General features: G+C 30.6%; 1 protein-coding gene across 2 annotated transcripts; it reads left to right on the top strand.

Moving 5' to 3' along the window:
* The first annotated feature begins 159 nt into the window (after positions 1-159).
* LOC130442362 (anaphase-promoting complex subunit 1) lies at positions 160-19,188 on the top strand. Of its 2 annotated transcripts, none has more exons than XM_056776405.1 (26): positions 160-360; positions 412-920; positions 972-1,291; positions 1,353-1,633; positions 4,181-4,311; positions 4,469-4,660; positions 4,839-5,025; positions 5,145-5,308; positions 7,375-7,496; positions 7,929-8,198; positions 8,291-8,892; positions 9,058-9,230; positions 9,570-9,790; positions 9,930-10,167; positions 10,225-10,463; positions 10,559-10,699; positions 10,817-11,093; positions 11,507-11,613; positions 11,668-11,886; positions 11,936-12,062; positions 12,753-12,954; positions 13,109-13,344; positions 14,757-14,898; positions 15,475-15,581; positions 15,821-16,151; positions 18,727-19,188. In XM_056776405.1, the coding sequence occupies exons 1-26, from the start codon at positions 337-339 to the stop codon at positions 19,108-19,110; spliced, it is 5,946 nt and encodes a 1,981-aa protein (XP_056632383.1). In that variant the 5' UTR covers positions 160-336; the 3' UTR covers positions 19,111-19,188. The 2 variants fall into 2 exon arrangements, with proteins under 2 accessions (XP_056632383.1, XP_056632382.1); XM_056776404.1 differs by having other exon boundaries at positions 7,375-7,502.
* Positions 19,189-19,196: the final 8 nt, after the last annotated feature.

Here is a 19,196-nt window from a genome sequence, read left to right as displayed (position 1 = left end):
TAGTATCTGATAACGGATATAAAATAAATTCAAGTAAATTGAATAACCATATTTTTTATTATAAAATTATGGTGGCTATTATTAGAAATGACCTAGTTCACGATGAAGTATGAAACATAAAAAAAAAAAATTTTCACTCGGTACAGGATATTGTGAAACATATCTTAAAAGTTCATGCAGTGGAATGAGCAGACGTGTGGGGGTGCTGTCAATTCTATTTAAAGTTTTTCAAATTTGACATATCATTGATTTTTTAAACAAAAACTAAACATATAGAGTAAATTCGTTATAAATTAAATTATAATTTCGGCAAATCTGGATGAAAAGGAAGAAACAATGATTGCTGCCTCTGATCCACAGGTAAGTTTAAATTATTTATAAATTTATTTCTTGATAATTATTGCGTTTTAGGAATATGTTCCAAGTGGCCGGCAGCAAGCATTTCGACATCCCGGCCCTTTGGAGTCAACGGTAAAGCACAGTAAAACTGATGTAGATGAATTCCTCTTGAACAAATTTGAAAAAGTGTCATTAACGGAGACAAAACGATCAGAATTTTGGACTCTCAGGAAAGTCCCTAATCCTAAAGTACCTCAGAAATATTCACAGGATAGTTCTAAAAATATTAATAAAAGTTATCAACATACAAACTATAAAACCAGACAAAGTGATTTTTTGGATGAATCTATTAGCTTTAAAACTAATACTGATACTAGTTTAAATAAGTTGGGAAAAAGATTATCTGATGTACATTCTCCCAAATTTTCCAGTAAAAGGTTATCTGGTGAAGGAGATAAAAGTATTTATGAACCAAATAAATCTCAAATTCAGAAACAAGGACAATATACCCATTTCTCGATAAAATCTGACCCCACATATATGGAAGATGAACTTTATGTTAATGGTCATACTGCCATTTGGTTAGTTTTATATAAATTCTCATTTCAAGCTTGATGTACTGTTATTTTCAGGTCAAGAGGATTGGTAAATAATCATGATGATCTTGATAATGGAAGGAAAACAATATGTTCCTATACATCAGAATCTGTTATCCACCAAGCACTTTGGTGTACATTTTATTGTGAATGTCCAGTTTTTGAAGAACATATCATTGATTTGCCAAATTTAGATGAGCCAACAGGAAATCCAGTAGAAGCTGTTTGTATTACTGACTTACATAATATTAAAGTATTCACTCCAAAAGGTGAAGATTATACGGTACCAGTTCCTTTTGTAATAGATAAGATTTGGAGTACCAAATATGGAATTCTTATATCAAAAGAAAACCAAAGTTTGTTTTAGATTAATTAGAAACACAAAATATTTTTATTTAATTCAACATGGTTTTCCAGGTTTTCCTAAAGATAATATTTATGAAAATAGAGCTACTTTATTCTCTCTTGCTTATCCTTTGGATGACATCTGCCCTGTGGTTATGAACCAATCTTCCAACTTGAATATTATCAATAATAACAACATGACTGTCATTTATACAAATGACGATCCCAGTATATGTATGATTTATGATTCTATCACCAAGCAACATAGTGTTTACAGAATAAGGAAAGTGAGACCAGATGAAAGGGAATTTGGTGATAAAATTGCTAGTATCTCTACAAGTCAGTCAAATAAGGTAAATATACCTTTTCAGATACAAAAATGGATCACATCAGTTTATTATTTATATCAAACTTCATATCCATAGTGGATAATGAGAACGTTCCCAAAAAATGGAACTAAAATAATTTTTGTTTAATGGTTATTGTGGGTTGACATTATTGGAAGGCGCGGTTGTAGTATCTCAGTTTGGGGGACAGGTCACAAATAAAAATAAAAAAAGAAAGGAAAGAAAAAGGAAAACTGTGATCAGAATTTTTTTAGTTAAATTTTCTTGACTGAAAACCATCGAATCCATATTATATTTCGTTTTTCTGTTTGGGGAAAAACAATTTAAATATTTGGTTTAAGTTTTTATAAAAAAGTATTTTACTTATTTTCACTATCAACACTTGTGAAAACTCACAACATCAACAAACTTCATATGAAAACTTACAAAATACTAACAAACAAATCAAATAATGTGACATGTTTTCAGCGCATTTTATTTTCTTATTTGCATATTATCCACAAATGGGTGAAAATAGAACAAAGAAAGCTCCATTTTTCGTATGGCCGCCTCATTTTATTCTATAATCACCTTTCAGCATTATGACTGCTTTATTGTCTCTCTTTAAGTTCGACTCAAACTGTACTGAAGCTTTGATGCTATCCAAAAAATTCTCCTGAAAATGAGACATGACCCCCATGTGACCCGCCCTTGAAACTTCTCCTGATGATTGGCTATATTGCATTAGCGGCAAATGAATATAAATTTATATTTATTGCAATAAAAAAGAATTTGAAATTAATTAAGAATGTCTTCATTTTGTTAAATGGTAGAATGTTCTAAAAGAATGGAAAAAGATTAAGTGTGTTTTTTTCCATTTCTACTTTTCCACTTATATTAAAAGATTGTGGTGAAAAATGTATACCATAAGGTACTCTTCAACTGATCTGACTCTACATTTATTTTGTTATCTATGAAAACTGCGGTTTTTCAATCTAAGTGGTTGGAGGTTCTGCTTGCATCGTTCTGTGCTGTTATCTCTACATTATCTTACTTGCCTTGTTTCGATTCGTTTGAATTAAAATTCATTTTCTCAAGTAATTGAAACTCGATAAAACCATAAACATGTTGGTCTGAGTTTGTTTAGATTAGAACCTGAAGATAACATCAATCTCTAGTCATTTCCTCATTTCTATTTACGTCAACACCTTTTATGTTGTCAGTCGATTTTGCAAGCACAGGGTGCTGAACTTATGACATTCGATTGTATTTTTCACCATATCTCTTTAGTAGCGATATTGAAAGTTTAAACATCTCTTTGGCAAATAGCTGGAAGACTATAGCAATGGCTTATATAAGTCTGAGCTGTTAAAAATTGTTAATTAGTCTAACTACTTCTGAGTTTGACATTTGTGGTGTCCAAGATGGAATTTGCTTCTCTTTTGACCTATCCCATATCATTCACATTTACCATGACAAATAATATTCACTAAAATGCACATTTCCATATAAATAAAGAAAATCAACAAAACAAAATGTAATAAAATCATATATCCAACAATTACACGCTGAACTTCACGCTTTTTTTATATTTAATCAAAATGACTTTAAATGAATGATTGTGTCTTTTACCTTTTTATGTGGATTCATTCCAAGAATGATGTAAAGTTTCCCAAAATTGTTGGTTTCTTCATCATAATAAAGCTAGGTTGTCATATAGCATTATGTTTTTGAGGCATCTTTCAACATTATTATGATTATCCTTAAGAGATTGCATCAATATTTTACCATTAAACATTTGATTTCTCATATGACAAATATTTAAAAGAAGACTTGTGTCTGATTCGAAAAATAGTTTTGTCTCGAAGCCATAAATCTTTTTCCCTAGTATTGAGCTAAAACTATAATTACTAGTCCTTTTAAACATTGAAAACTATAGAATATTGTTTGATTTTTGATTAATTTATTTATTTATAAAGAGTGAAAGAGAATAGTTGGTTGATTTTTAAGTAGGATAAGGGAAATTTCATTATAGGAGGAAGGTTTGTTGGAGTTAGCACTGATATAGGAGTAGTTCCTCTGTAGGGCTTGGGTTGTGGAGGTTGCGTGGGGTTGTATGTGCTTGCTGTCCTGGCTGAAAAGGAGAAAAAGCGAACGACCATTGGCCAGAAGAAAACGAAAAGAGAGCTCTGGTGTAAATAAAAATGGCAGCACCTGAGAAAGGACTGCTCGAAAGTCAGGAGATATTCGATTATGGAGCGGATGTATGTTTTGCACTTATGAAGTAAAGTCCAAATTTTCTTTTGACGCTGATGGAGCGTTTGGTGAGATAAGAATACATCAATTTTATTATTGGATATGGTTGTCAGATAGTCAAAAGCTTTTTAACAAGTCCAGCATACAGATATTGTAATCCTTATTCATCCACTTACAGTAAATTTCATCTTTTCTTATAGTTAATTATTTCTTTAATTATTTATGGGAAATGCAAATATATTACCATATTATTTTGTCTAGTTAGTAATCAAAACTGTATAACTTCATATCTATATAATGTTTTTTCCTACTTTTTAGTTGAAAAGTCGTTTGTCTATGTGGGATAATGTAAATAATAAATATATACCTTCTACTCCTCTCAGTATAAATGGATCAAATATTGCCCAAACAGCAAACTCGAGATCTCAAAGTTCTATGGCAATGATGAGGTAAAAAATACTGATCATTTCATACATACGACTCATTTAAATTAAGATTTTGTTGTATAATTAAAGACTTTTGAAACTGTAGCAGGTCTTGAAAAGAATAATAGATATACTATTTACTTAGTAGTCTTAGATTGTAAAGTAATATTAATTTTTTTAGCCGTTGTCAATCTCCAGCACCATCATCTTACAATAGCCCATGGCCACCACAGACCTTGAAAGTACATACAAGTTTTAAAAACTCAACTGTATTTAACAAATCTTATTTTGATTTGTCAAAAAATGCTTCATATCTTAGAGCAACACCTACAATATGTTTGGATTATTTGTGGACCGACAATTATTCTGTACAGTAAGTGTAAAGTATTTTTATTTTATCTATCAAACCAAACGTGGGATATGAAGGTGAAAACTAAATAACTCTAGAGTGAGGATTGTTCTGGCATAAAACTATTTTAATCATAACATATATAAAAATAAGAATAAGAATAGATGTATTCTATTGGTAATTTAAAGGAATAATTTTTTAGAGATAGTAATACAGCAGCACCAGCATCTAAAGTATTTTTCGTGGATGATTTTGTTGGACAGAAATATTTATGTTATATTTTAGAATCACGTTCTCAATTATCTATTGTTAAAGTAGATTTTTCAAGTAGAAATATTGTATTTGGGATGCTAACTAGTATTAGTGCAAAGGATGCTACCCATATTCCAGTAAGTATTTCTAATTTAGATTATCATATTTTTAGTCCACTACTTTTTTAGTGGTATAAAATATTTCATATTTCAAATTGTTTTGATAACACTTATTAAATCTACCTGTACTGTTTTAGCATCTCCACATGTTAGCTATTCTTGAACATGGTGGCAATGTAACCCTTTATTCGGGACTGAATATTATTGGCAAATTACACATTGGGGGTACTTTAGCCCAGCATACTCCATCTCCATATGTAAGAAGACAAACACCACAAGTTAATTTTTCACCTTATCCAAAGTGAGTTCATTACATTTACATTATATACAAAGTGTCATCAAAAAATACGGCAAATCCATTTTAATACCCGCTATGCTATGTCTTATACAATTATGGGGCGAGCAGTGGCAGCCTCCTACGCTCGGAGAAAAAAAGTTTTTTCGCTCATTTCCTCCTATTTGAAAATTTGTCAGATAATAGTTTACCTAATATTTTGAAGGAAAAACAAAGTCATACCATAACATGGTGGATTATACATCAGGTAGCTGCTTGAACATGAAAAAAATACTTTCATTGACTTCCTCTCAACTAAAAATTTATCTGGTGATTATTTATACGCTACTATGAATGAAAATTGAAGTCAGCTCGAGGTATATTACTATACACGCAGACTAATAATTTTTCTTTTCATATTTTCACAGATGTTGATGATGATGATGAAGAAGACATGATTGCATGTAGGTAATTCTGACAGTAAATCGGAGAGAGAGATAAAAGCTACTTAAGCCAAAGCGAGAATGAAAATTATTAATTTTCATTGCTATTTTTAATCAATTCATTGAAATAAAAGTTAACTAGTTACAAAATACGCTACTGTAATATGTCTTCGGGCTAACCAATGATGGTTGACCATATTCTTTGTATTAAAACATTGAAACTACTTTGAAATAAACTATTAAACAATAAAATCAGTTAAACTTGGTTTCAATAATCCGACAACCATACTCGACGAATGCCAGACTATTAAAGACCTCGTATCTGTTTACAGACCGCTTTTAAATACTAAAATCCTATTGTACAAAAGGCCATAAATAATTATATGTATGGTCGTTAGAGTCACTTCGATATAGAATAGCCAATTAACTATGATGTGGGTCCCCATTACAATCGTGTACAATAAATCTTAATGAATACAATAATCCTTAAGTTTGGTAGCTAAGTATCACCCAATCAGAAGATTAACAGATCCTAATGGTTCCCATCAGGAGGTGAGTCAATTTATATACAAGAGGTTATATCTCTGTTTGAGTTACATTCGTGCAATGTTCTTAAAATTGAATAATTTTAAATAGTAAATGATTATGTCAAAACAGCTACAATAAATTATTCATGAATGAATTTACTCATACCAACATTACCTCCATTATTAAAATTTATATTTTTTATCAAAACACTCAAATCAAGCATACTGCTGAATAACTTAAAAACACGTTATTTTCTCTCGGATGAAAATTATAATATATAAGAATGAAAAAAATCAGCTGGCTGTAAGTAAAGGGAAAAGTCGCCAGCTGATAAGATTCAGTAGGTGGCAGATGCTGCTCCGTTAAACCTTTCTAGGTACCAGCTAACAAACTCCACTAAGATACAACAAACTGACATTTTCATTCATAGTAGCATATAATCGATCACAAAGTAACTTTTTAGTTGAGAGGAAATCATTGAAAATATAATTTTTTTTATGTTCAATCAGCTACCTGATGTATAATCCACCATGTTATGGTCTGATTTTGTTTTTCCTTCAAAATATTAGGTAAACTATAATCTGATAAATTTTCAAATTCATAGTACAAGTCTCTATTGCCTTTTTACGCTCGAAAAGAAATAATTGACCAAAATTGTACCTGGCTAACCTTTTCTTTAATTATGAGAACATAGTAGTAGTACATTCAGAGGATCAACTATAAAAATGTATAAAAAAAAGATCTGAAAAATGGCTTTTCTTCATTGTGACGTTCCCCGCTGAAAGTCGCTTTTGATTTGCAAGTTTTTAACTACTAAAAGTACTCAAATGAGAGGTATTGAGGAAGAAGGGGTTTAACATCGAGATAAGTGCAAAGGAGAGCATCTGCTTGCAGTCATTGATTTAACATTGAGATAGGTACATTGTAAGCCTAAGGCAGAACTTTGAAAGAAATTAATTCAAACTTAATGTTACTTTGTGTTTAATGAAATAATTTACTGTGTTGTTTGATTACATATTATGTATAGTTATAGGGTCTTGAATTATAAAAAATTTAGTTTGATTATATATTTTCTTTAAATTGTTCTCTTATCAGTTGGCTGCATTACACTTTATGTTTCAGGCGAAGCAGTTTATTACCCCATATAAAATCAACAGATCCACAGTTTGATGAACATCTACTTTCTCCAGTTCTGCCAAATATGGTACCAAGAAATCCCATACTTCACATGAATTTTGCAGAACGTAAGAGTAAATAATTTGAAGTTTAATATAATATCAACATATTCCTTTGAAAGCCGTTTTAAGTTAAAAAAGAAAAAAGTCTGTGTTTTTCATAAAAAGGGTCCTTTCATCTAAAAAAGTAGTATCATAGTTAATTTTTTTTTCATGGTGGATAGTGAAATTACGTGTTTCCAAGTTTCAACTTGTCTCCCGTTGAAAAAAATATTTCCCAACTTGATACATGTACATATTATATACTTTAACTCTTTTCTTTTGTACATTACATTTCTGTTTTTGTTGTACCAAATGATAAAATGCTGTAATTCTTTAAACAAAATGAATCATACATATTAAACAACATAAATTGATACATTTGAATTATCTGAACTTAATGTTTGATTAAGGAATAAAATATATTTTGTTTCAAGCTCCTTATGTGCTATTTGATTGCAGATGATAAAAAAGTGACGCTGAATGGACTTATACATGCCATTGAAGATAGGATCACATTGAAATATTCCGATGATACATTTTATAGAATAACTCTTCCAAGTTTAGCTTCAACATCGTTAGTTGAGAGCTGCTTAATTGTTTTGCGTCAAATTTTGCAAAAAGACGTCGCTGCTACACTATTTTGTAGATGGTATTCTACAAAAAACGTCATAGGAGCAAAGGATATAACTTCTGAGCAGAAATGGGCTATGTTTACAAATCTTATATTTGGTAAGAACTTTATTAGAAAGATTGGTATCAATTTTTGGAACTCTTGTTATTGAAATAACTGAATGTTTTTGATTCATATATTTTTGCTTCAGAACTCTTAGGTTACGATGATGAACAACTCCAGGAATCCTCTGGTGAAGTTCCAGTAACGCCATCAAACGTCATCAAAAAGCAAAAGTGTTCTACGGGTACTGATAATGATTGGATGTATATCTGCAACTCTAAACACAGAAAAATTAAAGAAAATATCAACTCTACTCTTAAAATAGAGTGTACAGAAAATATTGTTATAGACGATTCTAAGAATCGAGAAAATATAGACACAAGAGGTGTATTATTTCCATATATAAGGCAAATTCACTTTAATCTGCATTTGTTATATGAAGATTTGAAACTGAATACTTTAAGATCAGAGGAATTATTACCTTTGATGGAGCTCTTGAATAAATTAGCAATTGATTTGAGTCTGGATGAATATAATTTGCATTATTGGTTAGATTTTCCTAATCAGACAGTTTTAAAAAAACATTCAATAATACCCCAAACCGAATTGAAAAATATAAACTGTTGGCAAGGATATTCAGAGAAACCGATTAGCATTTTCAAGTACATTTATGATCTCTTAGATGGTGTACCTCTTAATCCATATCCATATTTAGATGATATATGTTCCAGATCAAGAGATATTTTACAGGTAAGGCTTAATTCATTTATTAAATGTTTATCAAGTAAAAAATAGATTAGAAGGCTTTGAAAATTTGAATGTAATCCTTCAATCAATTAAGAAAATATATTTAAATGTTTAATGACAAAAGTTTTAAATTTGATTGCTAACTTGTTTTTAATGGTTGTTTTTTAGCTGTGTAGTATTATATCTCAAGCTAATAATGACCCAAATAATAAATATCGTTTTGGTAAAGAACTCAATGGATCAAATAACGAAGATTTTTTGCAAACTCCATTGATTTATAATAACAATTCATATTTAGAAGAAGCAGTACTGCTAATGGTGGAGATGAAAATGACAACAAGGTAAATACAAATATATATATATATATATATATATATATATATATATATATATATATATATATATATATATATATATATATATTAATTTTAATTGATAAAAATTTAAGTTACTGGTTTTATTATATATAGTAAAGCAGGAATTTTATTTCGTTAAAAATTACTTCATTAGCTTTCTAATACATCCGTATGATCACCAGAAAGTATTTAAAAAAAACCCATTAATTATTATCTCATTATCATTACATTTTATATTAATTTATTTATATTATTAATTCTACTCTTGTTATTATAAAATCATATCTTGAATCTGTTGTATCTCAAATGTGGTGAAATTTTTAGTTTCTTGGATACATTGCCATACTCAATTTATTTTATACTCTATGATACTCTATGGAAATGCAGAGAAAATCCTCCAGCTGATTGGCCGGCTGAAGCATACTTTTTGCTTTGGAGAGAAGATCTAGCAGCAGAGGCTATAAAAAGTGAAAAAGAAAAAACTGGGACAACTCAGGAGCTTGTGGGAATGTACAGTAATACTCAACTAGAGGATGTTATGCCAGGTAAATAAATTGAACAGAAGTATTTTTTCACAAGTGCCGATTCTGTTTATTAGTATATGCCTTATATATTATTTCCATTCAATTTATGAGGCGCAAAGAAAATAAATACATCAGTTGATTGTAGCTGTTTTTGTTTCAGGTATTAAAGCTGATTTTGAGCAAGTCGATGGAATGGAAGACATAGACAATTCCCTTATGAAACTGCGATTTAGTGAAGATGTAAGAGTAAATGAAACTCGTAAAATGCTTCAGAGTTCAAGACCAGTACCTATTGTTTTAACCCAAAGACCTGATGTTTCTGATCACGATTTTATAGAAGAACAAGAGAAACATTTATATGGAATTTGTATAAGAACAATGGCGCTTCCAGTTGGAAGGTAAATAATCTAGCAATTTAAATAAAAGCAAAGGACATCTGTTATAAATTTTTTTAGAGGTATGTTCACACTTCGTACTGCTACACCTGTGATTACAGAACCTCTACCAGCTCCTCCTTTGTGTTTAACCGGTAAAGCACCTCCTAGAGGAACTACTGTTGATTTAAATCACATAGATACTCCTGCTAATATGAATTTGTGGCCTTTATTCCACAATGGAGTGGCAAATGGCTTAAGAATTACCCCCGATGCTCATAATATTGATAATACTTGGATTATTTTTAATAAATGTAAAGGTAAAGACATTTATTACTTCTATGAAATAGCTTAGTTTAAATTGATACTAATATTTATTTTGCTCGGTTATTACGAATGGCTTAAATTATTACAGGTAGTAATGATTTACAAATGGAACATGCAGGATTTCTATTAGCCTTGGGATTGAATGGTCATTTGAGGAATTTGGCTTTTAACAGCACTTTTAATTACTTAGAAAAACTGCATGAGATGACCAGTGTTGGTGTTTTACTTGGTATGTATTTTTAGATTATTTTTTAGGTAAAGATATAGAAATTGAAAATTATAATAGGTTCCTTATACAGAAGTATATTTTATAATTAGTTTTATTATTCTAAAATAATTTTTTTAGGTTTATCGGCCGCTTTTAGGGGCACAGCTCATCCATGTCTCACAAAAACATTAGCCATCCATGTCGAAGCTTTACTACCGCCTACTTCTATGGAACTGGACATTCCGCAAACATTACAAGTCGCTGGTCTGCTAGGTATAGGTTTGGTTTATCAAGGAACCACTCATAGACACATAACAGAAGTATTACTGACTGAAATTGGTAGACCTCCTGGACCAGAAATGGAAAATAGTGTGGACCGGGAATCTTATTCTTTAGCTGCAGGCTTGGCCCTAGGGTATGTAAAGTGATTTTGATGTTATAAACGTCTGTTGTGCAGTATATTTAGAAATTGGGAGTTTTTTCACTTGTATTGAATTTTCAGCTGTTTCAGTTCTGTCTTCTGCAGGATTTAAGACTTTCGGTTAAATCTTGTTTAATGGCTTTTCACAAACTAAGCCATTTAACCCTTTATCATCTGAATGTACGGCTAGTAAACAGGACCATGTTCACTAACATGCAGAGTATATAATTAGTTGATAGATGATCTAACTGAACCATGTTTATAGTTTCCAAAAAGCCCTTTACTTACTCAGTTACTTCAGTTAAACTCTAAATTGAAATATTTTGTTTAATATTCACAATTCAATGTCAAAATCGTAATTTCAATTGTGTGATTTATTTATAATGACAGTAAATGCAATTTTACAGATTAGTCACATTAAAAAATGGCGAACGTCCTTCAGGTTTATCAGACTTAAACGTCCCCGATACCTTACACTACTATATGGTTGGTGGAAATAAAAGACCTCTAACTGGTATGCATATATTTGTTATAAAATTTCCGAAACTAAATAAAAATTTAAATGTAGGTTCACAAAAAGACAAGTACAAAACTCCTTCATTCCAAATTCGTGAGGGTACCTCAGTAAATCTTGATGTAACAGCTCCAGGTGCTACTTTAGCTTTGGGATTAATGTATTTAGGTACTGGAAATAAAGCCATCGCCGACTGGATGGCACCTCCACAAACACAGTACTTATTAGATTTTGTACGACCCGACTTCTTGTTATTAAGAACTTTATCTCGATGTAAGTCATGTAATTAATTTTAAACACATTAAATATTGTATAATTTCAGCACTGATTTTATGGAATGAAATTGAACCAAGTAAAGATTGGGTTGAAAGTCAAGTTCCATCAACAATAAGGCCATATTGTTTAGTAAAACCATGTAATACTGTAAATGTAGATTATGAAGCTATGAAGTAAGTTCTTCATTGTTATTATGTTTTTAAGATCACTATTCAATATTGTATTGCTTTTCTTATTTATTTATATGATTTCTATTTGTAGGGAGAATTAATAGAAACTGTCTCTTACGTTCTTAATTTATTTACATACTATACACTACACTTAACCAACTTACGATAATTCACTTAACTAACTTGAATAATTTATTTAAATTCTTCGATTATTTTGCTAATTCGTTTTGTTCACTACGACTATTTATTATAAACTGAACTGAACTGCGTAACAAAAACTCCTTGTATATCTAAAAACCATTCTCCAAAGATCTAGAAAAATAAAGAAACAAAACAATGTAAACAAACCGCTTGCTATAAAAACTGATATAAAAACAAAGATCAAACGAATTTCGGGTATTTCATCAAAGGCGGCGCCTTTGTCGAATTTTAGAATTCTACTATATCTATTTCTTTACCAGTTTAAAGATCAATCTCAAGAACACGGTTTTGTAACTGTTAATGTATATAGACTTGTTATCCCTTTAATCAATCCCCATAATGGTTCATTGATCTTCGATAGCAGTATCAAGTTTTATTAAATACCTATGGGTATACAAATATTCTAGAATGAATTTCATTATGTTTACTGATTAAATTTACATCTTTTTTTATTAATTAGCAAATTCAAAAATATTATATTCTTTTTTATAGCCAAGCATATTGCAATATTGTAACTGGAGCTTGTTTTGCAATGGGTTTAAAATTCGCAGGAACGGCTGAAGAAGAAGCTTACGAAACGTTACTTTATTTCTGTCATATGTTCACTTCATTAACAGGAAAGTCTATAGCAGAACTTGCTGGAAAATCGACTATAGAAACATGCCTAAATGTTCTACTCCTGTCAGTATCAATGGTAAATTATAAAGAATATTTATTCGATAAAACAATTTTAAACAAGTGGTGTGATTATGTGGAAATTTTTGTTTAGATAAAATCACCAAAAATCTTTGAAAATTGAACTATATAAAAAATAAAATATTATTTTAGTAAATATTCTATTTGTTTAGGTGATGGCCGGTACTGGAAACATTGAAATAATGCGTTTGGTAAGACATTTGCGGCGAAGAGTTGGGGTGTCAAGTAGCCCTGTTGTAACGTACGGATCACATTTAGCTATACATATGGCTTTGGGTCTATTATTTCTAGGTGGAGGACGTTATACGTTATCTAATTCAGCATCAAGTGTGGCTGCATTAATTTGTGCCTTTTATCCCAAATTTCCTACACACAGCAATGATAATAGGTAAGATGATTAAAATTTAAGTAATATTGATGGTAGAATGAAAAAAAAATTCAAGTAGTTACTTTTCTTGTTGATATTAAATTGCTTTACATTACTGACAGAATGAATAATGCCACGAATATAGGCCTAACTTATTCTTGTGTTGTGTGTTGAATAGATATTTCTGAACCTAAACTATTTTAACAATTTTAGATGAGGATTTAGATATAATTATTATGTGACACTTATAGATTCAATTATACAATATACAACTCTTTGACTCCATTTGAACATAATAAATTGAAAGCAAATATGAGATAAAGCGGTGGTAGCAATGAATTAATCAATCACCTGCCATCATTAAGTTTTAACACTAGTCCCTCGGCTGGAGACTTTTTCTCAAGGAAATGGTATTCGGTCTAAGTTAAAATATATATTTAACTAGTACGGAGATGGGATGAATGGGAAGCCACCAGCTTTTAAACAAAGTTCAAAGTGAAGAAAAAAAAATAGTAAAAAAGCTGGAACCACCTTACGATTTGAATCAATAAAAACTAAATAAACTACTGCCGTACACGATTTTGCAAACTAATATTAATTGCTGTTAACAATAAAAATGTTTTAACAAATATATTTATTTTAAAAATTAATAAAAATCGCATTAACTGCGTTACCAAGACAGCAGAACGAATAGAAACATATCTACAGAAAGCCGGAATGGTTGCCACCCTCAACTGAGTTCCAAGTTGTTGGAGATAATTATAATGTAATGGTACACAAGTTGTGCCTTTTATGGCAGCTAAACTCTAATCTGGTGGCTGTAGAACTGCGGAAAAAAGGAGAAACGAGTAGGAGGAACAGATTTGGATAAAAAGGAGCTTATGCTCTAACATATACAAAAACAGAATTTATATTTTTAAAATATAACCAAACAGAAGCCTATTAATTCTGTTCCCAAATGAAAAGAAAATAAGCATACAAAATTTTCTTGATATGATTTTCGAGGAAGTTATGAAAGATAAGAGAAATTTTGAAAGCACTACATATAAAAAGTTGAATAGATATGATAAAAACTCACTAGAGAATATAAAGAATAGTGACAGTGTCACCACAAATTTACTTTTATGATTCAACTTTAGTGAGCGTTGTAGTTAGAGGACGTTTTAGAATCAACACTTATTGTACTTTCGAATGAAGTGTGAGGTCGACAGCAAATTAATTTCTAAAAAATTTAACGTAATAATAAAACGGAAGTGACTAATGAGCAGCAATAATAAACAATGGAATATGAGAAATATTTGAGGAAAGACGTAAAAGGTCGATTCACATGTTACAGAATGTATTTAATTAAAAGCTTACTTAAGAAATATTTTTTTCAGTAGTTCAAAGAAGTTGTAAAAGGGATAAAAGTTATTATTTATTTAAATTTTTAGATACCATTTACAAGCGTTTAGACATTTATATGTATTAGCTGTGGAAGCTCGATTGATAATACCGAAAGAAGTGCATTTAGATGAAATAAGTTACGCCAATTTGAGGGTAGTAAAGTTAGATGGCACTGTTCTGAATGTAAAGGTGAGTCAATTATGTTGGAATATCTGGAACCGTTGACTAAATATACTATTTACACTAGCACTACACCAACACTCACAATTACAGTGTCTGACTTAGTTTACTTTTAGTCTCTGAAGACGATAACTTGGTTATCAAAACGCGCATAAGATATTGTGAGTGTTGGAGTAGTGCTAGTGTGAACAGTGTATTCAGTAAGAAAGGTGAGTCAGCTAATTTACTATTAGTATTTTCATCGTATTTGTGTATATATTAAAAACGAATTCTAAAGTTCAATTCTACCTATTATAAATTATTAGAAACCTATTTATTTACAATATGTTTATTGGTTTCATAATATAAATAGTCCGTAATACTTTATCTGCACAGAAAAAAAACCTCTTTCAATCCAAGTTTGCATTAAGTTTGTTTTGGCTGCCTAATCATTCATCTTTTGCACATGATGTATAATATAACATTTTGGGATGTACCCAGCTTCTTTTTTAGATATCGGAAAACTACTTGATACACTCCCTCCTCCGAATGTCGTCTTTCTAAATGCCATTAAAAATTTTCACTATGTATGTACTTTATTTTTAGGGACCTGGCATAATACCAGATTTAAATACTTTAACTAAAGTTGAAGTTAACGATGAAAGGTATTGGCCGGTTGTGTTTGAAAGGGGTAAAAATTGGAATTTATTAGAGTAAGTAATAAAAACTTATTATATATTGAGAAATAAATCATTTAGTTGTAAAATATTAATGAAACCAGCGCAGCCTTGTTGCAAAATGTTTTTTGAATAATTTCAACTCATTATTTTTTAACCTTCTTTATCTCGTTATTTTCACTTCACTTTCTACAAGCATTCTAAATATTGTTTCTACCTATTTCTCCAATTGAATACAAAAAATTCAAACTCTACAAACTTTTATTTAATTTTAGGAAAATATTGTCAACGACAGGCTACATCGAAGTGAAACAACGAGCAGGATGTCTAAGCTATATTTTAGACAAATTTGGATACCGCAGTCAGCTCGCTCGTACCCTTACCCATTCCTTAGTTGTACCATGGGATCCATCTCCGTCTTCAATCACTTTATTTACATCTGATAAGTCAGTGAAACTATTTTGTAGATACTTTTTGAGTAGCGATAATGCTACTGAATCCAGTTTACTTGAAGCTAGTTTGAAACAGACTTTGTCAAAAATCACGTATGACGCTGTAGTTAAAGATAAACTCATTGTGATAGTAGTGTATATAGCTTTAGTTAAGGTAAGTTTAATACTATATTCCAATATATATATATATATATATATATATATATATATATATATATACAGTGCTTTTCAGATAAAAGTATCCACCTTTAATAACTTTTGTAATACTGGTATTTAGAAAAAATCCAAAAACACGTCAATTTATGTTGGAAGGGGCAAGCATTATGGCTTATTTAAACTTACTGGAAAAGCCACCCCCTCACCCCTAGCAGCATCCCCTTTATTTTTTTTAAATTACTTTTCATATTTTTTATGTAAAATTTGGATACTCCTTTTTGAGCTGATTTCAAAAATGTATAATATTTGTATGTTAAAGTGGTTAGTTTATGAGATAAACAATTTTTCTTTTAAGAGCACAAATTTTACTTATTATTTACTTTCACCTTATTTGCCTGTACTAAAATGGGTTGTACAACAGTTCAAACTCTTTAATCTTTTTAACTGTGCTATTTATTATGAAGTTACAATAAGTGTTCAAAATGAGTACCATTCACTTCCATACAATGGTATAATCTATTTTGAAATGCCTCTCTGACATTGCTTAATACGGCTGGATTAAATTGTCGACATTCATTTTCTATCCTCTCTCGTAAATCATCCAAAGATTCTGGTTGGGTAGCATAAACTTTTGTTTTTAAATACCCCCATAAAAAGAAGTCTAGGGGTGTTAAATCCAGTGACCTAGGTGGCCACTCCATCATCTGCCCCCTTCTACCTATCCAACGAGCGGGGAATGTTTCGTTTAAAAATTGTCGGACAGGCATAGCATAGTGTGGGGGAGCTCCGTCTTGTTGAAATACCAGTAAATATTCGGAAAGGTTATCATCATTTTCTATTATTGTTGTAATACGTGGGTCAACCCCTTCCCTGAGTAACTCAAAATATGATTCACCATTTAAATTTCCGTTGATGAAGAAAGGTCCGACAATGTAGTCACCTAGGATACCACACCAAACGTTTAACTTTTCGGGATGTTGTGTATGGAATTCACGAATAATATGTGGATCACTTTCAGCCCAATATCTACAATTATGCCTACTTACTAAGCCATTTAATGACCATGAGCATTCATCAGAAAAGCAAATATTGTTCAACAATTGTGGATTGTTATTGATAATTTGCGTCATTGATTCGCAAAACTCTAGACGACGATCAAAATCATCTTCATTCAACTCGTGCACCAACTTAACTTTGTATGGGTGGTACTTGAATTTATGTAGAACTCGGAAAACTGTAGAAGATGAAACACCGATCGCTCTACTTATTGTTGACAACGATTTGGGTTGTTGAGCCTCTAAGCTGACTTGCCCTAAAATTGCCACTTGGATTGCTTCGTTATTTACGAGTCCCTCTCGCTTATGCACTTTATTGCAAACAGACCCTGTTGTGGTAAATTTCTCCATCAGTTGAATTACATACTTATGAGTTGCATGTCTTCCGTCATGTAATTCGTTAAATATTCTAGCAGCAGCTCTTGCACAATTATTATTTTGGTAGTATAAACCTACAATTTCAATTCTTTCTTGCAAAGGGTAAACCATTTCAGAGAAACAAAATAAATAATGTATCAAATTACACTATCAATAGTGACTACAAATTCTAGTTGACAATGTCAAATTTTAATAAAAAGTAGAATTTTTTGTTGTTTGGATTTTTTAAGTAGAATAAATAGTTAAAACAGTTAAAAAGATTAAAGAGTTTGAACTGTTGTACAACCCATTTTAGTACAGGCAAATAAGGTGAAAGTAAATAATAAGTAAAATTTGTGCTCTTAAAAGAAAAATTGTTTATCTCATAAACTAACCACTTTAACCTACAAGTATTATACATTTTTGAAATCAGCTCAAAGAGGAGTATCCAAATTTTACATAAAAAATGTGAAAAGTAATTTAAAAAAATAAAGGGGATGCTGCTAGGGGTGAGGGGGTGGCTTTTCCAGTAAGTTTAAATAAGCCATAATGCTTGCCCCTTCCAACATAAATTGACATGTTTTTGGATTTTTTCTAAATACCAGTATTACAAAAGTTATTAAAGCACTGTATATATAATGATTAAACCAAAGTGTAAACCCTATGCAAATTTAAAATCATCAGAGTATATATAGAAGCCAAGCTGCTAAACCTAAAATTTTGCTAAGATTCATATATATTGGGTACTATTAGTATGTTGGTAGGTTGTTGTTTAATCACGAAATGATGCAAGAACTCTGGACATATTAGATTGTAAGACTCCAATTCGAAGTGCAACTTGTGGTAAGTCTTGCTCCACATTTGCTAAATCAGTAGAAGATTCCTTTGCAGAAAGGTTTCATATTTCATGGATGATTTGGGTCATTTTACCTAGCTAGCAATCTACATATACTCATATAAAGTGAGTGGAAACATTAGAAATATATATATATATATATATATATATATATATATATATATATATATATATATATATATATATATATATCTGTATGTGTTTAATAGGATTCCTGTAAAAAATAAGGCCCCAATACATATGTCACGAATCATGTCAAAGAGAAAATACTTTAAGGAATATTTAAACGGATTGTCTTTTTTCAGGTAATTTTAGATTTAGAAAATAATCCATGTCCAATGAATATATGGCAATTTAAAATAATTGCAAAACGAGTTATGAAAAGCCATTGTTCCAATCTGCTCTCCAAAGAAATAATACTCTCACTTCGCCAAGAATACATGAAAATTTTTGATAAATGGGAAGATAACATGAAACAGGTACTGCAGAGATATTTACAAGGAGTTTTAGATTTTAGTGGATCTACTGATAATTTGCTGTCCAAAAAACTGTCTGCTTATGTGATATTTTTCGATTTTCCATGGAACTGTGAGTCGATCACTGGAGAGTTTTTGGAAATTTTTGAAAAATTAGCGAATAGTAGTTTATGTACTGAGACTGTTGAGAAGATTGTTAAAGTTATGAACTAATTTAAGATATTTTATAAGGAAAATAAATTTATTTTTTTTATTTATAACATTTCCACATGTCTTTTTCTTTAGGATCAAATTACAGG

Source organism: Diorhabda sublineata, chromosome 4, assembly GCF_026230105.1.
Source record: "Diorhabda sublineata isolate icDioSubl1.1 chromosome 4, icDioSubl1.1, whole genome shotgun sequence".
NCBI classification, from domain to species: domain Eukaryota; kingdom Metazoa; phylum Arthropoda; class Insecta; order Coleoptera; family Chrysomelidae; genus Diorhabda; species Diorhabda sublineata.
The sequence above is the reverse complement of the archived record's forward strand: the minus strand, read 5'-3'. Positions and strand labels throughout refer to the sequence as shown.

Bases quoted from the DNA above. Each gene is read 5' to 3' on its own strand.
- LOC130442362 (XM_056776404.1), top strand. From the start codon at position 337: ATGATTGCTGCCTCTGATCCACAG. The intron at 1,634-4,180 runs GTAAATATACCT...CCTACTTTTTAG, and splicing joins CTACAAGTCAGTCAAATAAG to TTGAAAAGTCGTTTGTCTAT. The intron at 10,168-10,224 runs GTAAATAATCTA...AAATTTTTTTAG, and splicing joins ATGGCGCTTCCAGTTGGAAG to AGGTATGTTCACACTTCGTA.